The 22,868-nt window shown below is 36.6% G+C and overlaps 1 protein-coding gene across 8 annotated transcripts in view; it reads right to left on the bottom strand.

Moving 5' to 3' along the window:
- Positions 1 to 202: 202 nt before the first annotated feature.
- PLCB4 (phospholipase C beta 4) overlaps positions 203 to 22,868 on the bottom strand; it is a 392,492-nt gene continuing 369,826 nt past the window's right edge. For all 8 annotated transcript variants that reach the window (XM_054574035.1, XM_054574037.1, XM_054574036.1 and 5 more), the window contains 8 exons: positions 17,882 to 17,997; positions 16,519 to 16,594; positions 14,671 to 14,846; positions 11,159 to 11,260; positions 7,369 to 7,426; positions 6,911 to 6,997; positions 3,879 to 3,915; positions 203 to 1,706 (listed from right to left, as the gene is read on the bottom strand). In XM_054574035.1, the coding sequence (XP_054430010.1) occupies positions 1,618 to 1,706; positions 3,879 to 3,915; positions 6,911 to 6,997; positions 7,369 to 7,426; positions 11,159 to 11,260; positions 14,671 to 14,846; positions 16,519 to 16,594; positions 17,882 to 17,997 (741 nt within the window). In that variant the 3' untranslated portion in view covers positions 203 to 1,617. The remainder of the gene's footprint in view (positions 1,707 to 3,878; positions 3,916 to 6,910; positions 6,998 to 7,368; positions 7,427 to 11,158; positions 11,261 to 14,670; positions 14,847 to 16,518; positions 16,595 to 17,881; positions 17,998 to 22,868) is intronic.

The following is a 22,868-nucleotide window of genomic DNA, read 5'->3' as shown; positions in this document are numbered from 1 at the left end:
AAAGAAAAACAAGTGCCTTTACATTTAGGAGTCAACCAAATCAGCCTATTTTGTGTCATATGGGGGAAAAATGTTTCCTGGGCATAAGCCAGCCCCCTTTGAAAGCAATGCAGTAATGATCCCTATCATTTATGAAAAAGGCAAAAAGTTGACTGGAAGGCATCCTTGGGAGCAAACACTCTGACAGGTGTTAAGTGTTTTAGCTTTTTATTAGAGAAGTTGGAAGTTTAATTTCATTATTGATGGTAACATAATTTTCTCTGTTTTGTTCAGAGGAATACACAGAATCAATTTGTACAAGCATATACAACAATTCAGTCGGTGTTTTGCATCCTAGAATCAGTAATCTGACTGGTTCTAGGCTCCCGGCTTTCCATGCGCTCCTCTCAGCTTTGGCGGCCAGCTCAATTCCCCATGGAACATGTCTTCATGCGCCGTCTGCAACACCACTACAGCAGGCTTACAGACCATGCAGGTTAACACTGTAGCAAATTGTTTTCATATTTTAACAGACATAAAAAGGTTATTTCCTGATATGAAATTCTGAAAATCTGCATAAATATTTTTGTGTAAAATTAAATTAGTTATGTATTTTTTCTGAAACTAGAAGTATCAAGAATGCCCACATAATTCATATACACATATATATAGACTTTTTTGTTATGCTAAAAGTCTTGATAGTCAAATTATATTCTGTGCCATACATTTATTTAACCAGTATTGATTTGGCATTAGGTTAACTGTGTATGGATTAGTCTTATTTGGTGCTTGTGTATCATGCAAACATAGTTCTAGTATTCCTGTTTACTAATCTTGTCACGTGGCAATACTTAGATGATTTTGCTCTATAACAGTGCGAATTAGGAGTATAAATACTTTATACATGGTCACATTTACAAACGTTTGCCAATACCACTTCACAATCCTGAAGGTGTAATAGTGAATTACAATATCTGGAATTGGCCGAAGCAATTCCTAGAAAGCAATGTCAGATGTAAACTTTCTTAAATGTGTCTAACAGAGTTCTCCTTTGAGCACTGATGAGTTTTGGCACAGGTACACTGTTCTATTTTTCTATTGTTCTATAATTTCCACAACTTTTACAGGAACTTAGCTTCTTATGGCATGGTAGAGACATGGCACTTACTGATGAGGTAACTTAGATGTAGAAAAATTCCACAGAATTATTTGTCTAGCCAATCACCACTTCTGCTGATGAATTTGCAGACAGAGTATTTTTTTCTAGTGCATGCACTTGTTAAATTGCTAATGCACTATTTTTGCTGCAGTTCAAACATGTCCTAATGCATCACAAAGCAGAGTTGTTAACACCAAGCTCGTTTACTTGTGATGGTATTTTATAGCAAACATGTTTAAGTTGTATTACCAATGGCTAAACTCTGCCTTACTGGAATGGTAATTTTTTGTGGATTTGTAGTTACTTTTGGTTGGCCAAGAAAATTCAGTATGTGAAGTAGAAGTATGTAAGTCTGTGGTTTTGGGTAACATCTTGTCTATACATAAAGGAGACAAACACAAACGACAACGACTTTCTTCCATGGACTCTGTGTTCAGAAGTTTGGGAGTGAGCTTTTGATGCTGTGTAGTTTTGCTGCGTCAGTTTGTGTTCTGGAGTTTCATACTACTGTTGCTGGTCTGCGGTCCATCTCGGCTTCCAATTTCACCATCTGCTGCATCTCCTTCGCCTGTAACACCAGAAACATGGCCTTACATGTTGAAATCCTCTCTTAAAGGCATGTAGCATCCCTGGCCTCTATTCTCCTGTAAATCTGATGCTGTCACTATGTCCTTGCTATTCAAGGAGAGGTTCATGTCCCAGCAGAATCAGCTTTGCCTGAGATCTTGTAAGGAAGGTAGAATTATGGATTCTACCCCAGACCTACTGGGTCAGAATCTGCATCTTAATATGATCCTTAGGAAATTTTTATGTACATTAAAAGTTGAGAAAAATGGTCTACACAGTGCCACAAAAACCATTTGAAAAGAGGCTGAGCCAGTCACTTGATATTTATACTACATCATGTCAAAATGTTTGTTTGATTTAGTTTCTACAGATTGACATGTTGGCTTGACTGTGTGTAGATTATTTGATCATTTTTAGAATAAGTATTGCATATGTACAATTTATTCACCTAATAGTCTGAAATTTAATTAAAAGTCATTCCTTTGGAATTTAACTGATGGAGAAGTTTAGGTGGGAGGATGTCACATTGGTTTGGCTGGAGTATCCTGGAAATAGCACATTCTAGGGGTATGTAGGGTCCCTGGAATTCTACTGTCTAAAAGCTATCCCTACAGCTCTAATTTCACTGGAGTAATTAATTTTTTACCAGATACCCCATGAAGTAGGCCATAGTGAGCTCAACTTTATGAATTAAGTCTGTCACTAAGACAACCAGCTGGTTCAGAGGTAGGAAGCAGGCAGTTGTAGGCCAGGTTCTGGTGACAAATAATTGCTTGGCAGTACAGGGAAAAACAACTGGTTCATTTCAACTTTTACTTTCCTTCTACTTTTGCCTAACCCAGTGCCTATATCTTTTGGAGGAATAAAGCACCCGTCTCCTCCTTTAGTGACATACCACTTTGAAATAAAAGACTTTTAAGAATGGAATCATGAATATATAAAAATAGAACTCAGAGGAGGGTCTGAAGTCCTTGATGCTAATATTCATGTCTACTTAGATATTCCAACTAAATGGAAAGTCAATAAGAGTGTTTGGTTAACTCTATAGATCATACTATGGATATGTAAATGTCCCAAACAAAGTCCTGTTACAAAATTAGTTTAACCCATGGACCATGCAGTGATTTTCTTATTCTTATTTTTAGATTGTGGATTTAAATTTCATTTTGTTGAGGATGGATATAATGATACCAAAGAGTTATATCTTTCTGCTTACATTTGGCATAGATGGTTTCCTTTACCCAGATATTTTTATGCCTGAAATATAATACTCTAATAGAAAAATGAAAAAATAAAGAAAAATATACAAACATGAAACTATGACAAACGGTATTCATAAAAGATGACAGTGAAACATTATTAGTACTAAAAATTAAATATATTTTATGTTTAGTAAATAGTAATAAAGGATTCCCTATTCTCTTTCTTTAGCATTTAAAGACAAATTAAACACAGTTGAGAAGGAAGAGTCATGACACTAAGAAATTATTCCAAGAGCAAAGTTCTCGTTATGAGCAGGGTGACCATTTACTCCCATCTGCCAAGGACAATTCCAACTTATGCCTATAGTCCTGGCAATTACGAACAGCACCCCCTTTTATTATTAAACAATAGATTATATGGTCATCTTACTTATGATGGGTGATTAAGGCTCTTGGCAGACTGGATCTAGCAGAAAGCATGACAAGAGTCATTGCAGAATGACATTATATTATATAATGTTCCTGCACATAGACCATAAACTCTCTGTGATTAAAAACCACCAATGAACTTCTAGTGGAGCACCTTACGAAATTAACTGCAGTCATGTGAGTGTCTGTGAAAGATTTGACTCTGTGACCCAGACTTAGTTGTAGTAGGTCCAAATGACTATGTTTCATCACTACTCTTGATGTCTGGGTATATCTTTGTTAGCTTGACTTGAGTTTCCCAGGCCTGCAACTGGAAATGCTGCTAAAACTCCATCAGAAATAATTATCTAAAGATTTTGGGAATTTCAATTTGAATATTACATTAGAAACCCAAGCATGAAATAATCAAGCTTTTAAGTCCAAACCTTTGAGATAGTAATTCGTTTATGACCAGATATGAATAATAAATGGAAACTACCCCGAGAATACTGACATGGTTGAGAAGGAAAGCAACGTCTTGCTTATCAGAGTTTCAGTCCTACCTTGAGTTTGGGACACTGCATGACAGGTTTTCAAAAGCTGTTTGTACAAAAATAGTAATGTCAAAATTGAGTCATACATATAAAACAAGGAAAATAAATGAGTACTGAAGTGAATTTGAGAAATGAATGCAAAAACCATATACAGAAAAGCAAAAAGCTAAGAATAAAACATGTATACAACCATCAGTGACAAACTTCCCCCAAGTTGATCTCAACAGAAAAAAAGAACAAAACAAACAACCAATGCCTGTTAGCCCAGCCTGCACCTCTCCTCTGCGGCAATAAGTGGAGAGCCCTCCCTTCAATAAGATCCCTCACTTGTCCTTATTGAATGATAAGATTCATGACAAAAACCAATTCTTAAAACTTAGGTGTGAGAGTAATGGAGCTGTTAATGTTTGAAATGGTACATGTTAAGATGTTAAGATGGGGATGAGATACTGTGGGTCTGGGAGGTCTATGGGAAAACTGAAACAGAACTGTGGAGTTTTAAATGAATTGGCTGACCAAGTAGGGAAGGCCTTTAGGTGACTTAAGAAGGATACATGAGTTAGGATCCAGAATCAGGACCAAAATATATTAAAAATTCAGTTGTTTTTGCTAGTGCCCTCAACACTCATCTGGCTAATTAAATAGACCCATTCCATGCTTTGCTTTGGGGGGGACTGGGGGAATTTATAAGAGCAGGGTCACAGGAAATCAGTAAGAAACATGAAAGGGAGCTATTATAGGAGAATGCTAAAATGAACTTACCTTTGGCTTAGAAGCAGAAGAGGTTTAGGGCTTAACAATGGTTTGGGGGACTATTATAAATGTTTGGGGTTGTCTGGAGACAGGAGACTGTTTTCTCCTGGTGAAATGTTTATTTGATTACAAAGGGAGCTCTCTTACATTGTTCCAGACCTTGTCTTATGAGGGAAAAAGGTGACTCACTGTTTGTACCTTTTGCACTGTGCCTATGACAGTGTTGTAGCACCCTGAGTAATTGAATTGAGGGCCAAAAAATATACTAGAAAGATCTGGTCCAATTTATTATGGGCTACGCCATATTTGTAAAGCAAAGCATAACACAGAAGTTCAAGTCCAAATTCCACATCTGTCAGAATCATCAATATATCTTGAATTTCTTTTCACTGAATTTAATTAAATCTCCACCAAACTGTAAGCCTTCTCCTGTTCTGTGCTTTCCTAAGCTTCTGTGATTCAAAGTATCAGTTGTGGGTGGTAGATATTACTTAGAACTATTAAAAGACATTGTAAGAATTTTTGGAACAAAAAGCCACTATGCTCTCAATATGACCTAATCAGTACAGCTACCACTAATTCTGTATTTTAATGCCAGAATTCTGGTGTGGTTTGAATTATCCATGTATTAGGAAAAGCTCCAAGTTTTGTTTTTTTTTAATGTATTTTAGCTCTGAAACTAAAAACACTAGGTAACTGTATTACCTACCTCTGAAAAAGACCACTATTGTAGTGATGGGTAATTTTTAGCACATTTACATTCTTTAGTCAAACTTGTTGCTAAGCAACACAATGATTTCTAAGTAGTTTCTTAATTTAGTTAACTGAAACATACTGCGCCTTACCTTCATTGTGCCTTCTTCTAAGGCATCGTTACCCCCATCCTGCCCTAAATCGCTACTGTGGACACTAATGTTAGTGATTTAGTTGGAGAAGGTGGTTTTACCCTTATGCCCTCCCTCCCAGGAACACTTTCTGAGGACGGCTTTAAGAGAAAAAAAATAAGCTAGGTAATTTGTACCAGAACATGATGTATCTATGAGTTGGTCAACTGACTTGGACCCGTAGGACAATAAACATTTATTGTCCCTCTTGAGGATCTGTGGACTGTTTATAAATAAAAGCATTTAGCTAAAAAGGAAACATGAAACATAACTCAGAAGTATGTACATGAATAAACATTCCATCTGCAAAAAGTAAAGAATCTGAAACTAGAAGAGGATTTATTTGTTATCTAATTGCAATATTAAAAAAAAGAGATTTAATGGTTCTGTTTTCCTTTCTCAAAGGTAAATTTTAACGTAATTCCTACTTAAGTGTTCTTCAATGGGGGCCATTGCTCTGAAAAAAATTTACCTTAAATGGGATACTTTAAAAGATGGGAGGAAACAGGAAAGAGCAAGGTAGTGAAAGTAATTTTATCAAAACTTCTTTATAATTTTTAGACAGAAGTAAATTACCTAGAAATAACAATTTCCAAACCAGCGACATCTAAACAGTAAAGTTTGAACTAGACAGACTGAAATTTAAACTGCTATTGAGGGTCATTTTGCCATATAAGCTAGAAGTATTTCCATCAAATTGAAATGAGACTGTAGACGGCTGATAGGCTATCGTCCATTGGGATGGAGCCATCTGCACTACGCTTACAGTAAATGTACGTTTATCTTGGTGTCGGTGTATGCCTGAAGGCCTAACCAAACAGCTGGAGTTTGGATAACTTTTTATTTGTGTGAACTTCTCCATTCAGTGGTCTGCCTTGCTGGAAAAAAGCACCAGGAGTATGGCACCCGCTCATTCAAGTAGTTTGCAGAGCTACGGTGGCTCATGCCTTTCGGTCCCACGTTTAAGCCCTAAAAAGGCTTATAACTTCATTTTCAGGTTGAGGTTGACAATAGGTAGTAGTTTCTCTCATTTGCTTTTAAACTTAGTATCACCTGCTTCTAAGTTGCAAATTGTAAAATTGCAAAAATATAATTAGAGAAATAATTTGTAGCCTCTGTTTTCTCCCCTCCTCTTGGCAATGTCCTCCTTAGAGTCCCCATAATCTATTCAAAGGATGACTTTTGATTCTTTTTTTCCCCCATAGCCACTCCCACTGCAAAAAAGAATACTTTCTGCTCTTGTTGGATGAGACGGGGAGAATGCAGTAAGAGGCACCGAATTTTCCCAGCCGCCTTCCCACGCCACTGCTCAGACACTGGCTTTCGCAGAGGAGTCTCTGCAGGCTGCGTGGCATTTGCCTCCCAAAGCTGCTGCCTATGTTTTACACTTTTTAGGTGAAATACCTGCTCATTCTGCTTCTCTAGGAATTCTAGGTGTTCAAGCTGGACTTTTTTCAGCTGATCCATTTCTTTGGACTGTTTCATTGCGAGCTGCAAAAAAAAAAATCTGATAAACTTTGCACTGTAATCTTAAAACTTATGAATGAGAAATGACTAGCAAGTTTACAGATGTTAATTTTTAAAAAATAATCTGAAAACTGGGAAAGTTTAGACCCATAATTCTTATTAGGAAAATCTTCCCTGCTGAAATCTTAGAAAATAATATTGTTCTTATACATTTTTTATATAAAATGGTTCCAAATAATTACCTTAAAGATTTTAGGAAATGATTATTTTAGCTTTCAGGGTACAGAGAGGCCAGAATGTTTAATGCACAGAAAAATCAAATTAAGCAAATTGGTTAGAAGCCTGATATCTAAGCAGAAGTTAATATTTATAATTTTTAAAGGAAAAATACTTACTCTCTTTCTTTCTTCCAGAAACTTTTTAGTGTTGCTGCTGTTTAACTCCCTGACTCGCCTAAAAGTAATAGGTACAAATAATAGTTGGTATGACATCAAATGGGATTAACATAATGTTAAATAAGAAAGAGTTATATTCCATTTAATTATCTGGGTAGAATCATCACTTTCTTCTCCTAATTTTTATTGTGGAATGTGGACACGTGAAATGAACTGAGAAAAATATTAAAAACACGACTGTGTACCCATCACCCAGATTAGTCAATATTAATGTTTTGCCATGTCTGTCTCATATTTTTAAAGAAAATAGTGTTACAAATATAACCAAAGTCCACTTTGTATTTCTTCCTGATTCTATTTCGTTCCTTTCTCTCTCTCAAGACATGACCACTCTTCTGAATGTGTTATGGACCATTTCTAACAAGCTTCCAAGCGATGCTGCTGTTCTGGTATATATACTGTGTTGTGTTTTCCAAATTTACCTAAATGGTAATATATTTGGGTTTATTTCTATAACTTATCACTTAGCCAGCCTTCTGTTTTAGAGATACAGCTGTTTCAAACTCGTCCCTTATTTTTAACTGCTATGTGAATATTTTCCATTTATAAGTAGAGTACAATACTTCTATTCTGCCATTAATAAAAAGTAGGTTATTCCAAATGATGCTACAATGATCTGGAGCATAGGGCCTTGTGATGCTTGGCACATTAAGTATGTGTTGCCTAAATAAGTGAACAAAGTGTAGGGCATATCTTCTTGTGCATCCAGAAAAAGGTTTCTCTAGGGCAGATACTCCGACGTGCAGGTTGGTAGGAAATCAGTAACTTCATCCTTGCTCTCAAGCAATGGTCCTAAAATGCACTCCCATTCATAGTGTCTGGGTGCTAATCTCCTCCATGTCTTCGCCCACTATTGGTACCATCAGACATTTACTTTTCTGTGTTTGTTGTTTCTGTGAAATGGCATCATGCTGCTACTTTAACTTGCATTTCTCTGATTGCAAGTGAGGCGGAGTGCCTTTCATGGCTGAACCAACCTACAACTGACTGGATTTCTGAAATAGTTACAGGTCTGTTGAGGTTTTCTCCTTTTCCAGTCAGTTTTGATATTTTTATTTTCCCAGGCAGTTGTCCATTTCATCTGTTTTCAAGTTCATCGGTAGTATTGTTTATAGTAGAAAGTACCCTTTTCATTCTATTATTACTGATCTGTGCTTTCTCTTCATCAGTTTTGCTCGAGATTTACTGATTTAATTATTTTTTCAAATAACAAGCTTTTGCTTTTGCTGATACTGTCTATTGCCTTTATTTTGTATTTTGATATTCCCTACTTTTTTATTTATTATTTCTTCTCATCTGAATTTTTTGGATTCATTCTGTTTTTCTAATTTTATAACCTCTTTGAGTGTTTAGCTCATTATTTCTCATTTCTTTTAAAAAATGTATACATCTAGAGTGAATAAAATTCACTCTATCACTTTAGCTACCTTCTTTTATTGTGATGAGAACATTTAAGATCTACTCTCTTAGTAACCTTCAGGTATATAATACAGTATTGTTAAATATAGTCACCATGCTGTACATAGCTCCCTAGGACTTATTTAATTTATAACTGGAAGTCTTTACTGCTTAACCAGCATCTCCTCATTCTTCAGCCCCTTCAACCCCTGGTAATCACCATTCTACTGTTTTTATGAGTTTGACATTTTTAAGATTCCACCTATAAGTGGATTATAGAATATTTGTCTTTCTCTGTCTGACTTACTTCATTTAGGATAATGTCATCAAGGTCCATCCATGTTGTTGCAAATTTGCAGCATTGCCATCTTTTTTTTTAATGGCTAAATTATAAAATTTGATCCACTGATCCACTGATGGACACTGGTTGTTTCTCTGTCTTGGTTACTGAGAATAATGCTATAAAGAACATAAGGATGCAGCTATCTCCTTCCAGAAAGTGATTTCATTTCCTTTGGATATATACCCAGAAATGGAGTTCCTGGATCATACAGTAGTTCTATTTTTATTTATTTTTTTATCCTCACCCAAGGACATTGTTTTCATTACTTTTAGAGTCAGAAACATTGATGTGAGAGAGAAGCATCAATTGGTTGCCTCGCAAGTGTAGCCAGAATGGGGATTATACGCACATGGACTGGGAATCAAACATGAAACTTAGGAATGTGCCCTGACCATGAATGGAACCTGCAACCTTTTGGTTACGGGATGATGCTCCAACCAACTGAGCCACACTGGTCAGAGCTACTTTTAATTTTTGTGAGGAACTGCCATACTGTTTTCCATAGGGGTTGGTTGTACAGTTGACATTCCCACCAACAGCGCCCAGAGTTCCCTTTTCTCCACGTGTTCACCAATGCTTGTTTGTTGATTTATTGATGATAGTCATTTTAACAGATGTGAGGTGATATCTCACTGTGGTTTTGATTTGGATTTTCCTGATGATTAGTGATGCTGAGCACATTTTCACGTACCTGCTGGCTATATGTATGTTTTGGGTTGTTTTGTTTTGTTTTTTTTTTTGAAAAAATGTCTCTAGGGCCTCTGTCCATTTTTTAATTGAGTTATTATTATTATTATTATCATAATCATTATTATTATTTTTTTGCTATTGAGTTGTATGAGTTCCTTACTTATTTTGGATAATAATCCCTTACTGATATGTGGTTTACAAATATTTTCTCCCATTCTGTAGGTTGCTTCATGTTGGTGATTGTTTCTTTGTGTACTTCAGGTACCTTCTACACATTAATAAGTCATGATTGCATTGCCAGTTAGTTATAAATATTGTGTAATTTCTGTTGAAATGTCTTCTTTGACCCAAGAATAAAAATGCTTTTCAGCTTCTATATGTCTTTTTTAGCTCTCTGATTATAAATGGTTATAAATTTTTCATTCTAATTCTTAGTTTTTTGATATATCAATTTTATAGAACTACTAAAAATTAAAATTAAAGATTTATAATCAGAGAGCTAAGAAAGACATATAGAAGATAGCCATTTGGCACAGAAAGATCGCTTTCTAAAAAGACCAGCATTTGCAGGTGTTTTAGAACCACCTAGATATAGTTATAATAAATAAGTGTATTAAGTCAGAATCAGAAAATTAAATTAAAAACTTTACTAATTCGGTTACCAGTAACTCAGAATCTAAGATAATTTAAGAACTGGGAGTCCAGTGCTATTAATTCGCTCTCCTGGGTACCATGTCTACAGACATACTACCATGTGGCTTTGGTTCCAGACCACAGCAATAAAGTGGGTATCACAATGAAGAGTGCTAATTTTTTTTGGTGGAAGGTCTTGCCTTCCATTTTTAAAGCATGTAACACCTGTGAAGCAAAATAAAGTGAAGCATGCTGTATTGATGTCCTAACACAGAAGTACAAAGGACAGACACCCTTGGCTCAAAGAGACTCATCCATGGCATGTATTCTCTAGAGCTGGGGATCAGGCTGGAGATGAAGTCCAACTGAGCCCAGATCCTTGCTCAGCCCTGTGTCCTGACCCCTTCCTGTTTCCAAGCTGGTTTGTAAATGAGCATACATATATTGAATGTAAATTCAATATTTTACTGATGGTAGTAAATAGTCAGAAGATGACTGTTCTGTAATAATAATAAACCTTCATAGCAGTTATAGTAACAGAAATCTTAGCCAAAACTCACAAGGGTTTTAATATCTCAAATGTGAGTACATGTGTATACACACACAAATGTTAAACCTGTATCTTCAAGTCAATGTCATATTCTCACAGAGAGCATTCTCACTTACCTCTCCCGTTCCGCTTTGTTCTTGATAGATTTATCTTGGCTGATAGCTTTGCTATTTTCCATAGAAATCTTAGCCTGGTGTGCTCTCATTTCCTTGCTTTCCCTATGTATTAAAAATAAACAAACAGGTGAAGGGAGAACAATCATTAGTGTGTAACGGGTACAGAGGTTCAGCTGGAGAAGAAGAAAAAGTTCTGGAGGTGAATGGTGTCAATGGCTGCACGACTGTGTGAATAGCTTAATGCCGCACCCTTAAAAATGGTTAAAATGGTACGTCTCATGTTAGAGGTAGGACTTTAAGGAGAATAGAAAACTTCAAAAACAAGCAAAAGTATTCCACATGTAACAATAGGACTCAGTTCACTTTTGGTGAAAAGAAGGGAAGGAACCCCAGGTGTGAGTGCGCTTCCCCCCGAGCGCAGCGGGCCCCCTAGTGAGGAAGGGACAGGGGTGGGCTGGGAAGAAGAGACAATGTGTCCAGCAACAAGAATTTGCCAGCTTTGCCCCACCTTTTGGGGAATCAGATGGCTTGAAAGAGTGAGAGGGAATGTTCTCACCCTCATAAGTGACCTTCCTGTGTGCTGACAGCCTGTGGAAATGAAGGGAACTAAATTGTTTCAAATAAGCACAGGAAATAAGAAAAAATGATGTCTATAGGTGACTGATCCTGTGTGTGCAAATGCATGTGTACCCATGACAAAGATTTGTATCTTCAGATTACTTATATGCACATTAAAGGCATATAACTTAGAATACAAAAGTGAGTATTATTAACTTAAACTTTTTCTGGAACCTATGGACATGTCCTTGAAGCACTCCCTGAAAACTAGTCACCGGGGAGTCTAGTTACCTAAGCAGTATGTGCTCATCAAAGGGATGGAAAACAACCCAAGTGTCCATCAAAGGATGAATGAATTAAGATGATGTAGTAGATATATCCATATATAGATACACACACACACACACACACGCAAATACTAATCAGCCGCAAAAAGATGAAATACCGCCATTAGCAACAACACAGATAGATCTTGAAAGTATCATGCTAAATGAAACAAGTCAGAAAGAAAAGGACAAAAACCATATGATTTCACTCCTATGTGGACTGTGAAACCAAAAATAACATAGACAATAACAAAACAAAACAAAAAACCCCTCATAGATTCAAACAACAGAATGGTGGTTACCAGAGGGAAGGGGGGCAGGTGGAGGGCAAAATGGGTTAAGGGGTCAAATATATGGTAACTGAAGGAGACCAGTTTTGTGGGGAGCATGCAATAGAGTATACTGATGTTGAATAATAATCTATATGATATTATTAACCAATGTTACTTCAATAAATTTAATTGTTTAAAAAAAGGGAAAAAAGGGGATGGACACTTTCCCAGGTCCTTCAGTTAGAGACCTTAGGGCCACAAAGGCAGGATTATGTATACAAACTCCTGGGCTCCAGAAAATGGCTCTCAAATTTTTCCATAACTTGTTAGTAAATTGACTGTTTCTTTCTTTTTTTTAAATAGTTTTTTAATTTGTCCTCTCTCTCTCTCTGTTTTAAATTCTCACCCAAGGTCATGTTTAATGATTTTAGAGAGAGATAAGGGAGAGAGAGAGAGAAAGAAAAACATCTATCCATTGCTTAATGCGCCCAACTGGGGATGAACCCTCAAACTTTTGGTGAGAAAGAATGACGTTCTCATTCATTCGTCATACAGGATGACGTTCCAGCCAATGGGGCCACCCAGCCAAGGCAATTGACCGTTTCTTCATTCATTCATTCAACTCTTATCAATAGCCAAATGCTGCTGATAAGGGTTAAGAAGGCGAGACTGATGAACCAAGAACAAGAGCTGTGATGGTGAAAAAGAAACACAAGCACAGGGTACTTGAGAACAAGTTTAACCACTGCCACTGCTTTGAAAAATGCCCCTGATCTGGATTTATTTTTTAAGGTAATTAGTAAGTAGGTATGGTCTCTTCGAATGACCTCCTAAGGAATGCAAAAATTAGTTTATTTTGTTTTTTCTTGTGAATGATGCTTACTGTTGTGGCATCATTCAGGTTTTTTTTTTTAGTCAAATACAAAATTCTTTATTCAAGTACCAAGATGATTAGAAAGAGTGCCTTATTCTGTGAAGTGTCTTTGAATAAAGGCAAACACTTGAAACCTGGTATGCCATTGCAGCCATGGCCGAAGGCAGACTGATGAACCGAAAGAGAAAAATGAAAGACAACTTCTAATCCTATACAATGAAACAGGATATAGTTGACCCCTGAACAATACAGGAATTAAAGGTGCTGGCCCTGTGCACAATCTACATATAACTTTTGACTCCCCAAAACTTCACTTCTAGTCGCCTACTGTTGACTGAAAGCCTTACTCATAACATACAGTCAATTAATACATATTTTGCATATTATATGTATTATAGACTGTATTCTTACACTAAAGCGAGAGAAAAGCAAATGTTAAGAAAATCATAAGGAAGAGAAAATACATTTACAGTACTATATGTATTTATTGAAAAAAATCCACATATAAGTGGATGCGTGCAGTTCAAACCAGTGTTTAAAGGTCAACTGTATTGTAAAATGGGTATGGCATAGAACATTAATCCATAGGCCCTTATTTACTTATCTTGAATGAGAATTGGAAACTTTCCCCAAAATACTTCAGGCTCTTATGGCTGTATTTATCCCTCAAAAGTACAGTGGGGAATTTGGGAATGTAATCAGATAATTAAGCATTGTAAAAGTTTCTTGTTTGATATATTTGTATAACGCTTCATTTTTCTACTCTTTTGTGTGTTATCAATAGACCCTAACTGTGGCATAGAGTGGGCACTGAGGGAGAAGCAAGCTGCAAGAAAGCTATAACCTATAGAAGTAACAGACATAGACGTTCTTCTTGGTATGTGTGTGGGGGGGTGGGGGTCTAGCTTATCATTTGCAGGTAATTTACATGTAGTATTCAATTTTCCGAAGCAGGGAAAGACCAAAATAAACTGACCATTCTTTGGTGTTTCTTGATCAGGACTGTCTTTCTAAAACCCACAGAAGTCCAAACGAGGCAAAGAAGGGTCTGTCCACTGTTAGCCATGGAGTGATCATAACCAGTCCCTCTGGGAACTTCACTGGTTGGTCTTTATCTCCTTCTGTTTCTTTACTTCCTAAGAGACTCAGAGTATTTTTTTCAAGTGCCATTCTGGAGGCAGCAGGGCTCTCTTGGGCTGGATGTTCTTTGTCCTAATGCACTGTTTTACTATGCATCATACACTGTTTTAGTTTGACTTAGTTTTCCATATGAGCATTAATATCTCAACAACACATGTAAGCCATTGGATGGCAGAGGCCTTTCTTGTGGTTCTTCCTGCTCACATCAATCATATGAGATGATGTACAGGAAAGCTCGATACTGCATGTTAAGTTGATTTCACTTACTACTTCAGCTCACACATGCAAAATCACTGTTTTTTAACATTAGGAGCTTCTTCTGTAGATGGTTAACTCTCCTACCTGTCATGGGACAGTTTCAGCTGCTGGGTTTGCTGCTCGTGGGCGTTGATCAGGAGCTTTTTCAGCAGCTCGCACTGCTGGCTCAGGTGCAGGTCCCGGATTTCCTGCTCCTCAGCGCTGTGCGTGTTGATCATCTCTGACCACTCTTTTGTGTGCTGCGCCACAATCTCCTTGACCTATGTAGGGAAAAGGGGATGGTGCCACCTGCAATTCTCATGCTTCAGGTAGCAACAGCAAGCTCAATATTACTCATGCGCTTTAGAGCCCTCCCACCAATTTACTTGGTGAATAAGTGGCCACCTATGACCTGCAAAAAATCTGTACTGATCAGTGGGAATCAGGAAGTCATAGCTTATTTTTTTAAAAATCAATCACTTTGGCTCTAAATATTCAATGATGGCCCATTATCTCATTGCCTAGCTTTGTCTGAACTTCACCAGTTCTATCAGAATGCTCTTCATCACCTCATGCTTTTCCAGTTTCACTTCCACTAGGCTACAGGTCTAAATGAAGGGTGGGTTCTCTTGTTCCTGGATCATCACTTACTGTGTCAGCCCGACAGATGCTGTATCAGTGCTCTCTGCAATGTGGTTATACAGCTGCTCTCATCCAGAGATACAGTCTGTTGCTCCACCTCTTTGAAGCTGGCTGATCTCGTGATTTGCTTTTGTCATGAGCCAGCAGCAAATGTGATGCATGCAGAGGCTTGGAAAGCACTTGGCCCTTTTGCTCTATCTGGAACCCTGGGGTGGCCCTGTGCCTGAGCCTGTGCTAGATTGCCAGAAGCTGACTGCTCATGTAGGAAAAAGCAACCAGCAGACATCTGAGCAAGGCCATGAATCCAGCTCACTGCAGACTCATGAGCAAGCCTAACCGAAGGCAGTAGAAAAACCACCCAGATGAGTACAGTCCAAATCTCTGACCTACTGAATTGTGAGCTAATAAATGGCAGTTGTCTTAAACCACTACCTTTTGGCAGGACTTACTGTGCAGTAAAAGCTAACTTTTAGTGGCCAGGGTTTCTACCATACTTTCTTATTTATGTAAAGCATCTAAAAAGTTGAGAGAGAGAGAATGGGGAACAACTCTTAAAGACCATGGCTTACTACTTCCATAGACTTCATGACAGAACACATAGCTCCAAGGAGAACTTGAGCTTGACCAGTGTGGCTGGTCTACATGTATAGCAGGGTCATTGGGCTGATGACAGAACTGCATGTAGACATATGGAGGCTGGCTGGTTTACCAAGAACTACGGCTGAGAGCTTTCTCTGAAGGTTCTTTTTCTTTTATAACTATTACCATTGGAAGAATTGTTTGTATTTGACTGGAACTTAGCATTCACTTTTCCAAATGTCCACAAACTTAATTTAGGTCTCCCAAACTGCTATTTTCCTGTGTCTTTGAGGAAATACAGGTAATTGGGCTTATCTTCTAGACTGTCAACTTCTGATTTTTTTTATCACAAACTTTCACAGCGAAGTTAGGATGGGGTATCAAAGAGTTATTCAATCCCGTAGTTGGGTGGTTTTCTGTCATATGTATAATGTTATTTCTATAGGGGAGCATATTCTGTGTTTTATATAGTATTCCCATTTAGTGTATTCATTTACTGTTTCACTTGATGTCTCTGAGACCGAGAACAAATATTGTTAACATATTTTTACAGATGAAGGAAAAGATGTTCCCTGAAATGGCTTTTCTCTAAGCCAGTAAGTCTGGGGTCTAGACCTTTCACTTCCCAGACTAGCCCAGGTTAATGTTGTTTTTGATTTATACGAGGTACCTTCAAAAAAATTAAAAAGTAACTTCTGCAAGTTGCTGCTGTAAAAATAGACATTTTCTTACCTTAGATTTGTGATCTGATGTCAGTGTCTGAATTTTAATTTCTGTTTCTTTTTTCATTTCAAGACAATTACTTCCCCTGAAAATGGAAAATCACAAATGCATGCCAGACGTTAGATATCTTCCCATTCCCATGGGCCTTTGCTACAAAGCTTTCTGATGAAGACAATTTGTTCATCAGACATGGGATGCCATGGCTCATTGGGCAGCATCAGTATTTCTAGTAACAGATGCATACCTAACAAAGTTCTGTATCGTGATTACTCAATTCAACCACCACACAAAGAGACACTTCAGACCTAACAATTATTTCATTGTTGAGGGTTTGTTGTCAGAATTTCCATTTTGGTTCCTGCTTTTCTTCAAGCTATGTTTCATTTATTCAATAAAATATTATTTGGGATTAAAACTGGAAAATAGGTCCTCAGCCTTGAAGTGAATTGTTCATTCTACCATTTTGGTTGTAAAGCCAGATTTTTGTCTTTGACACATGCCAGTAAGAGAGAAAATAGCATTTCTTGGCATCATAGGGTGATTTGTGCATTTTATTCTATTGTGATTAGAAAATATATACCAGGAAATTGCCCAGCAATTATTACTGCTTATTTATGTGATTATTTGCTTTTCCTTTTGGAATATCCATATCACTGCTGAAACCAGAACAGGTTCTGAGTTTCTGTCTTCAGCATCTATGCTCTGATTTATTGTGTTCTAAGTCAGAATGCTTCACTGTGGTATTCATTGAGAGCATCTCTGAGAGAAGCATAATTCTAAAAAAGGCTAGGTACCGCATCAATTCTATTACTTCTCAGTGGCTGCTACTGAGTGTTTTTCCCCTTTGATCTGTTATTCTCTGAACTTGTAACATTAGAGGAACCTCCTAGCTTAATTCTAGAGACAAAATCTTTCACAGTAAATGCAAGGGTCAGTTTTATTCAACATTCTTGTCTGTGGCACAAGCTAAGAATTCTTGAAATATTAAAAATCAAAAATTGCATTTTTAATGCATCAACCTTATTATTTATTTTCTAGCTATGCAAAATGATTTTTGTAATTAAATTTTCTCAGCTTTAGCTTGTCCCTCCTTCTCCCCACTGCATGCTCCTTCAAGATTCCTAAGTGGAAAATGAGTGAGAGACACAGTTATTCTGTCATAAACCAACAGCTACAGAACTTGAATAAATCTCCTCTTTTCTATTTAATCATTCCTTTTAAACAAATGAGTCATTTATTTTCCAGGTATAATTTTTAATGATGAAAAAGAACTGTTCTTCCTTGGCTTCAATGGGCAGCTCAACTATGAAAAAGAAAAGAGAGACAAAATACAAAGAGGCAAAAGACTTCCAGAAAGAAGTAATAGTATTACCCTTTCTTCTTCATTGCCTTCTCCAGGATTTTTTCATGAGTCGACTTCTCTTTGTCATACTGTGCCACAATTTTGTCAACTTGCGTGCAGTGTAACTTCTGCATGGTACTGTGCTCCTATACAAGAAGAATTTGCAGTTACAAGCCACACTCTTAGCATGACTGATACACTGTACCCTCTGTGTGGCTGGCATAATTTCCACCAGCTTTCTTGGAGTATTGGTTTGGAAATTAAGGAGTGACTGAGTCTGGGAATTTGAAGAACTTCCCATGTCCCATCCAACATATGAGTCTTTTGTACAGGTGTATGCTCAGTGAGGAAGTCTCTAGCCTCAGCCTAATGAACACATTCACCTCAGAAGACAGCCCTCCACATGACTATGCAGCATCAATTGTCTCAAAGTCCTTTCTTTTGCACATGTATGTTTCCACAGAATTTCTACCCATTTGTCTTTGTTCTGCTGAGATACTTAGTCTATTGCCCCTTCTCCGCATTGTCACCAAATACTCAAGTTCAGTGGCCATATTTCCTTTTAAAAATTATTTATTAACGTATAGTTAATACAATATTATACTCACTTACAGTGTACAATATAGTGACTTGACATTTACATACCTTATGAAATTATCACCATGACAAGTCTACTAACCATGTGTCACCATTCAAAGTTATTACAATATTATTGACTATTTCAGCTGCCACATTTCTCCTTTATATGCTAAATATAATTATTCATTATGTGATATGGCTTCTAAACACCTGGCACATTTTGGAAGGTCTTGAATACCATCATTACACAATGAGAATTGCCAATGGAGATGTGACTATCAGCTGATTTTGAATCCCTATTACTTGGCATTTTCACCAGCATGCAGGAGGATGACAGAGTGTGTAAGAGCTCTGGCCTTCAGCCTTACAGATATTTAAACTATTTTCCATCTGCTTCATTCAATTACTGAAACTGAGGTTTCAATGCTTTGCAAATAAGTATTTCTCTATAAACATTCTTTTCTCCTGATAATTTGCCCATAGCCAGTCACTTATCTGAAATCAGATTTCCTTAGCTGCTCAGCTGCCCAAACATAGAGGAAATCAGTACAATCAGTAATATCCAATTCTAAATAATACTTGATGTTATATCTTAGTCTTACTCTTGAGAAACTTAGAGAAATGAAATGGTATTTGAGACTGAAATTGATAGATGTTCAGGTTTTATAACCATGCTCACAGTCACATTTCCTTCGGCTTATTTTTTAAAAAGTGAGTGACTTAATTAAAAAAATAATTTTCTTCCTAAGGTAGGCTCAACTTTAAGCAAACTTAACTCATGAATATCCTTAAAAGATTTCATGCAATATAAATGCAGAAGGGACTTTTTAACTTTACCAAGATTCCCTTAATTTCCCAGCATTGTTATTAAATTAACACAAGGGTTGACCTACAATTTGTTAACACATATGTTATTCAGAAATGCATTGGTGCATGAGGTCTCAGCATTCTTGTCCAGTGGATAAATGTCTTTGGGAGAAGTCATGGAGAGAATGGTGCTGGATGGGGGAAGGTTCTCAGAACAGGAATTAACAATGGGGACAACTGGGGTCCAAGGGGATGTCACCTTGCTGTAGATTTCAAGGACGTCAAGGAATTACATGCAATAGTGTCTTGTGTAATTTGTTGTTGGAAAAGCAAATAAATCTGGCCATATTATCAATGTGTGTGCACTGCTGTGTTATGAACACCTTTCAGTCAGGGTTTCTCTGACATGGTATTGGGTAAAGTACTTGGGTTCTTCAGTCTCAAACCCTGAAACAAATCCCTTACCCTCTCTGCCTGTTCAACTTTGTAATTAGGATAGGGATACCTACTTCATAGAGTTGTTAGGATTAAAAATAAATATTAGCTATATTTGAAGTGCCTGTTATACCTTACTTGAAATATAGTTACATACAATCTTATTTATATTATTTAATATTCATGATGAAATTCAGAGAGTGATTTGGGATAAGAGACAGCAACCAGAATAATTAAATCAATAAGTCTTTCCTCCAAGCTTAATCTACAGCTCTGGGGAATAGATTTACACTTGATATATCCTTTTTTGAATAGATTTAACTACTCTTGTATTGTCATGAAAAAAAAAAAACCCCTGCTAAAATGCCCTACTTTTAGTCTGTCTTCAAAGATTTAGAAGTCATCCTGCCTATCTAGTACATGTTAATTTTCCTGGGCAAATAAGTGAGGGACTCTATGCAAGTCTAGATTAAATCATTACAGGTGACACATTCCTATGTCTCTCTCAAATATCATTGAAAGAAGGGAGAAGATTGTTTCTTTAAATATTATAGTGCAGCACAAGAAAAGGAGAGGATGTGAAGCTTGAAAGAAAACTGACACAGACTATTTCTTAAGAAAATATTCAGGTGAACCTATTAAACCTATGAGATATGAGGAATGAGGCTGCTTGTACCATAGAAGGTGTTCAAGATGGACTCAAGTATACAAGATATGCTCTACAAGGGCAAGTCTTCTACGTTTGGGGCACAAAACTTGCTACAAATAGAAGTTCAATAAGTATCTGTTGCATAAATAAAACATTAGCATGGTAAAGTAGTAGCAGGAGGACTTGGCTTGTGGTCCCAGATCAGCTAATCATTTGCCAAATGGCCTTGTAAAAACACATATAACTTTTTCCAGGCCTAATTTTTTTAAATTAGAAAACTGCACAAGATCTATTTGCCCAACATAATTCATGTGTTGGTTATAAGCTATAAAGTCACTTAGTGTATGCAGAAATAATTAGAAAAATCTGAAGCATATTGAATTATAATGATTATAGTTAATACAAATAACAAGACAACCCATCTTGAAACATTATCTCTGTTTCTCCACATGCTTAAAACTCTATCCCTGTGTCGTAGGCGATGGCTACTGAAGTGGTTTGGGATAATCCAGGCCTCAGACACCACTTCTCCTTTTGCAAAGGCACAGGGGTCATATTGTGGCAGAGGTCAAGCCTCAGTTTCCTGGTGTGTAAAATGGAGGAGGAACCAGGAAATAATCTCAAGCCCATTTTAACTAAAAAAAAAGTCTACTATTGATTTTATCCTTCTGGTCATTAATTAAATCATAAGACACTATAGAAGAGATATATAATTTTTTATTCATTCAGGTCAAGAGTACTAAAATTAAATGTGTTGACTTAAAAGTCAATTTTTCTTAAAATTTTTAAATCACGTTTATTCTATTACAGTTCTCTAAGTTTTTCCCCTTTTATCCCCCTCCACCCATTCCCCCTGCCCCCAGTCCCCCACAGTCAATTCCCACTCTGTTGTCCATGTCCATGGGTCATTCATACATGTTCTTTGTTTAGTCCCTTCTCCTTCTTTCCACCATTGTCCTCTTTCCTCATCCCCTCTGACCACTTGCAGTCTGCTCCATGTTTCTATGCCTGTGCTTTATTTTGTTCATTAGTTTATTTTGCTGAATAGATTCCACTTATAGGTGAGATTATATGGTATTTGTCTTTCGCCGACTGGCTTCTTTCACTTAGCATAATATTCTCCAGTTCCATCCATGTTGTCACAAAAGGTAGATCTTTCTTTTTCTTTCTTTCTTAAATGCGGATTGATTATTTATTTTGTTAAATGTCAAGGTCAATTATAAAATACTAAAAATTTTAAAACCATTATAAGCTCTCAGCAATGAAACATGACACCAGCACAGAAATATTCAAGTAGATCAACGAAATATGAGTATTCTAGAAACAAACGTATATATCTGTCTAACAATGTGATATATGATTAAGTTGATATTTCAAATCAATGGGTAAAATAAGGCTTATTCAACAAATAAGGTGCATGAACCACTATTACTTAAAATAAAACAAATTTAGAGCCCTATTTCACACGTTACACAAGAAATATTCAGGTGAGTTAAAAATTAATATGTAGAATCTAAGTTTTAGGAGAAAATACAAACTAATAATTTTCTTACCCTGAAGTATAATATTCAAACCCAGAAGCTACAAAGTAAAATATTGACAATATGACTATATCAAACATTTAAGACTATATAGTAATAGACATATAAAAAAGTAAAAGGATAAGTAATAGAATGGTAAAGAATTTGCCACACATCTAAAAAAGGGTTAGTAGTTTTTTGTTTTTGTTTTTGTTTTTGTTTGTTTAGGGAAAAACATTCTACAAACCTTTAATCAATAAATAGATAAAATTACCAAAAAGTCATTTACAGCTTTTTAAAAATAATAGAAATTGGTAAGAAGTGTACAAAAACAGGGTTAGTTTTAACAAATAATAAAGGAACAATTTAAATAACACATCATTGTCACAATCAGATTATTACATATTAAAAATATTGGTAATATCAAGTATTGGCAACTGTGAAAGGAACTCGGTATTCATAGACTCTTTTTCTTCATCTTGAAGTGGTCCCTTTAGCATATTTTGTAGTGCTGGTTTGGTGGAGGTGTATTCTTTTAGCCTTCTTTTGTCTGGGAAACTCCTTATTTCACCTTCCATTTTGACTGAGAGCCTTGCTGGGTAGAGCAGTCTTGGTTGCAGGCCTTTACTTTTCATGACTTGGAATATTTCTTGCCATTCCCTTCTGGCTTCCAGTGTTTCTGTTAAGAAGACAGCTGCTAGCCGTATCGGGGCTCCCTTATATGTTACTACCTCTTTCTCTTTTGCTTTCTTTAGGATTCTCTGTTTGCCTTTGATATTTGCCATTTTAATGACGATGTGTCTTGGAGTGGGTCTCATTGTGTTCCTCTTGAATGGGACCCTCTGTGCTTCCTGGACTTGTGTGACTTTTTCTCTCCTCCAATTACGGATGTTTTCTGTCATTACTTTTTCAAACAGGTTCTGTATCCTTTTCTCATCCTTTTCTCCTTCTGGTATCCCTACTATATGGATATTATTATGTTTCAGGTTGTCTTGCATTTCCCTAAATGCCTCTTCATTCTTTTTGA

The sequence above is a fragment of the Pteronotus mesoamericanus genome, unplaced genomic scaffold (assembly GCF_021234165.1).
Source record: "Pteronotus mesoamericanus isolate MK-2021 breed Mesoamerican mustached bat unplaced genomic scaffold, CSHL_Meso_final contig_25, whole genome shotgun sequence".
Taxonomy (NCBI): Eukaryota; Metazoa; Chordata; class Mammalia; order Chiroptera; family Mormoopidae; genus Pteronotus; species Pteronotus mesoamericanus.
Note: the sequence above shows the minus strand (reverse complement) of the source record. Positions and strands in the feature narration are given on the sequence as shown.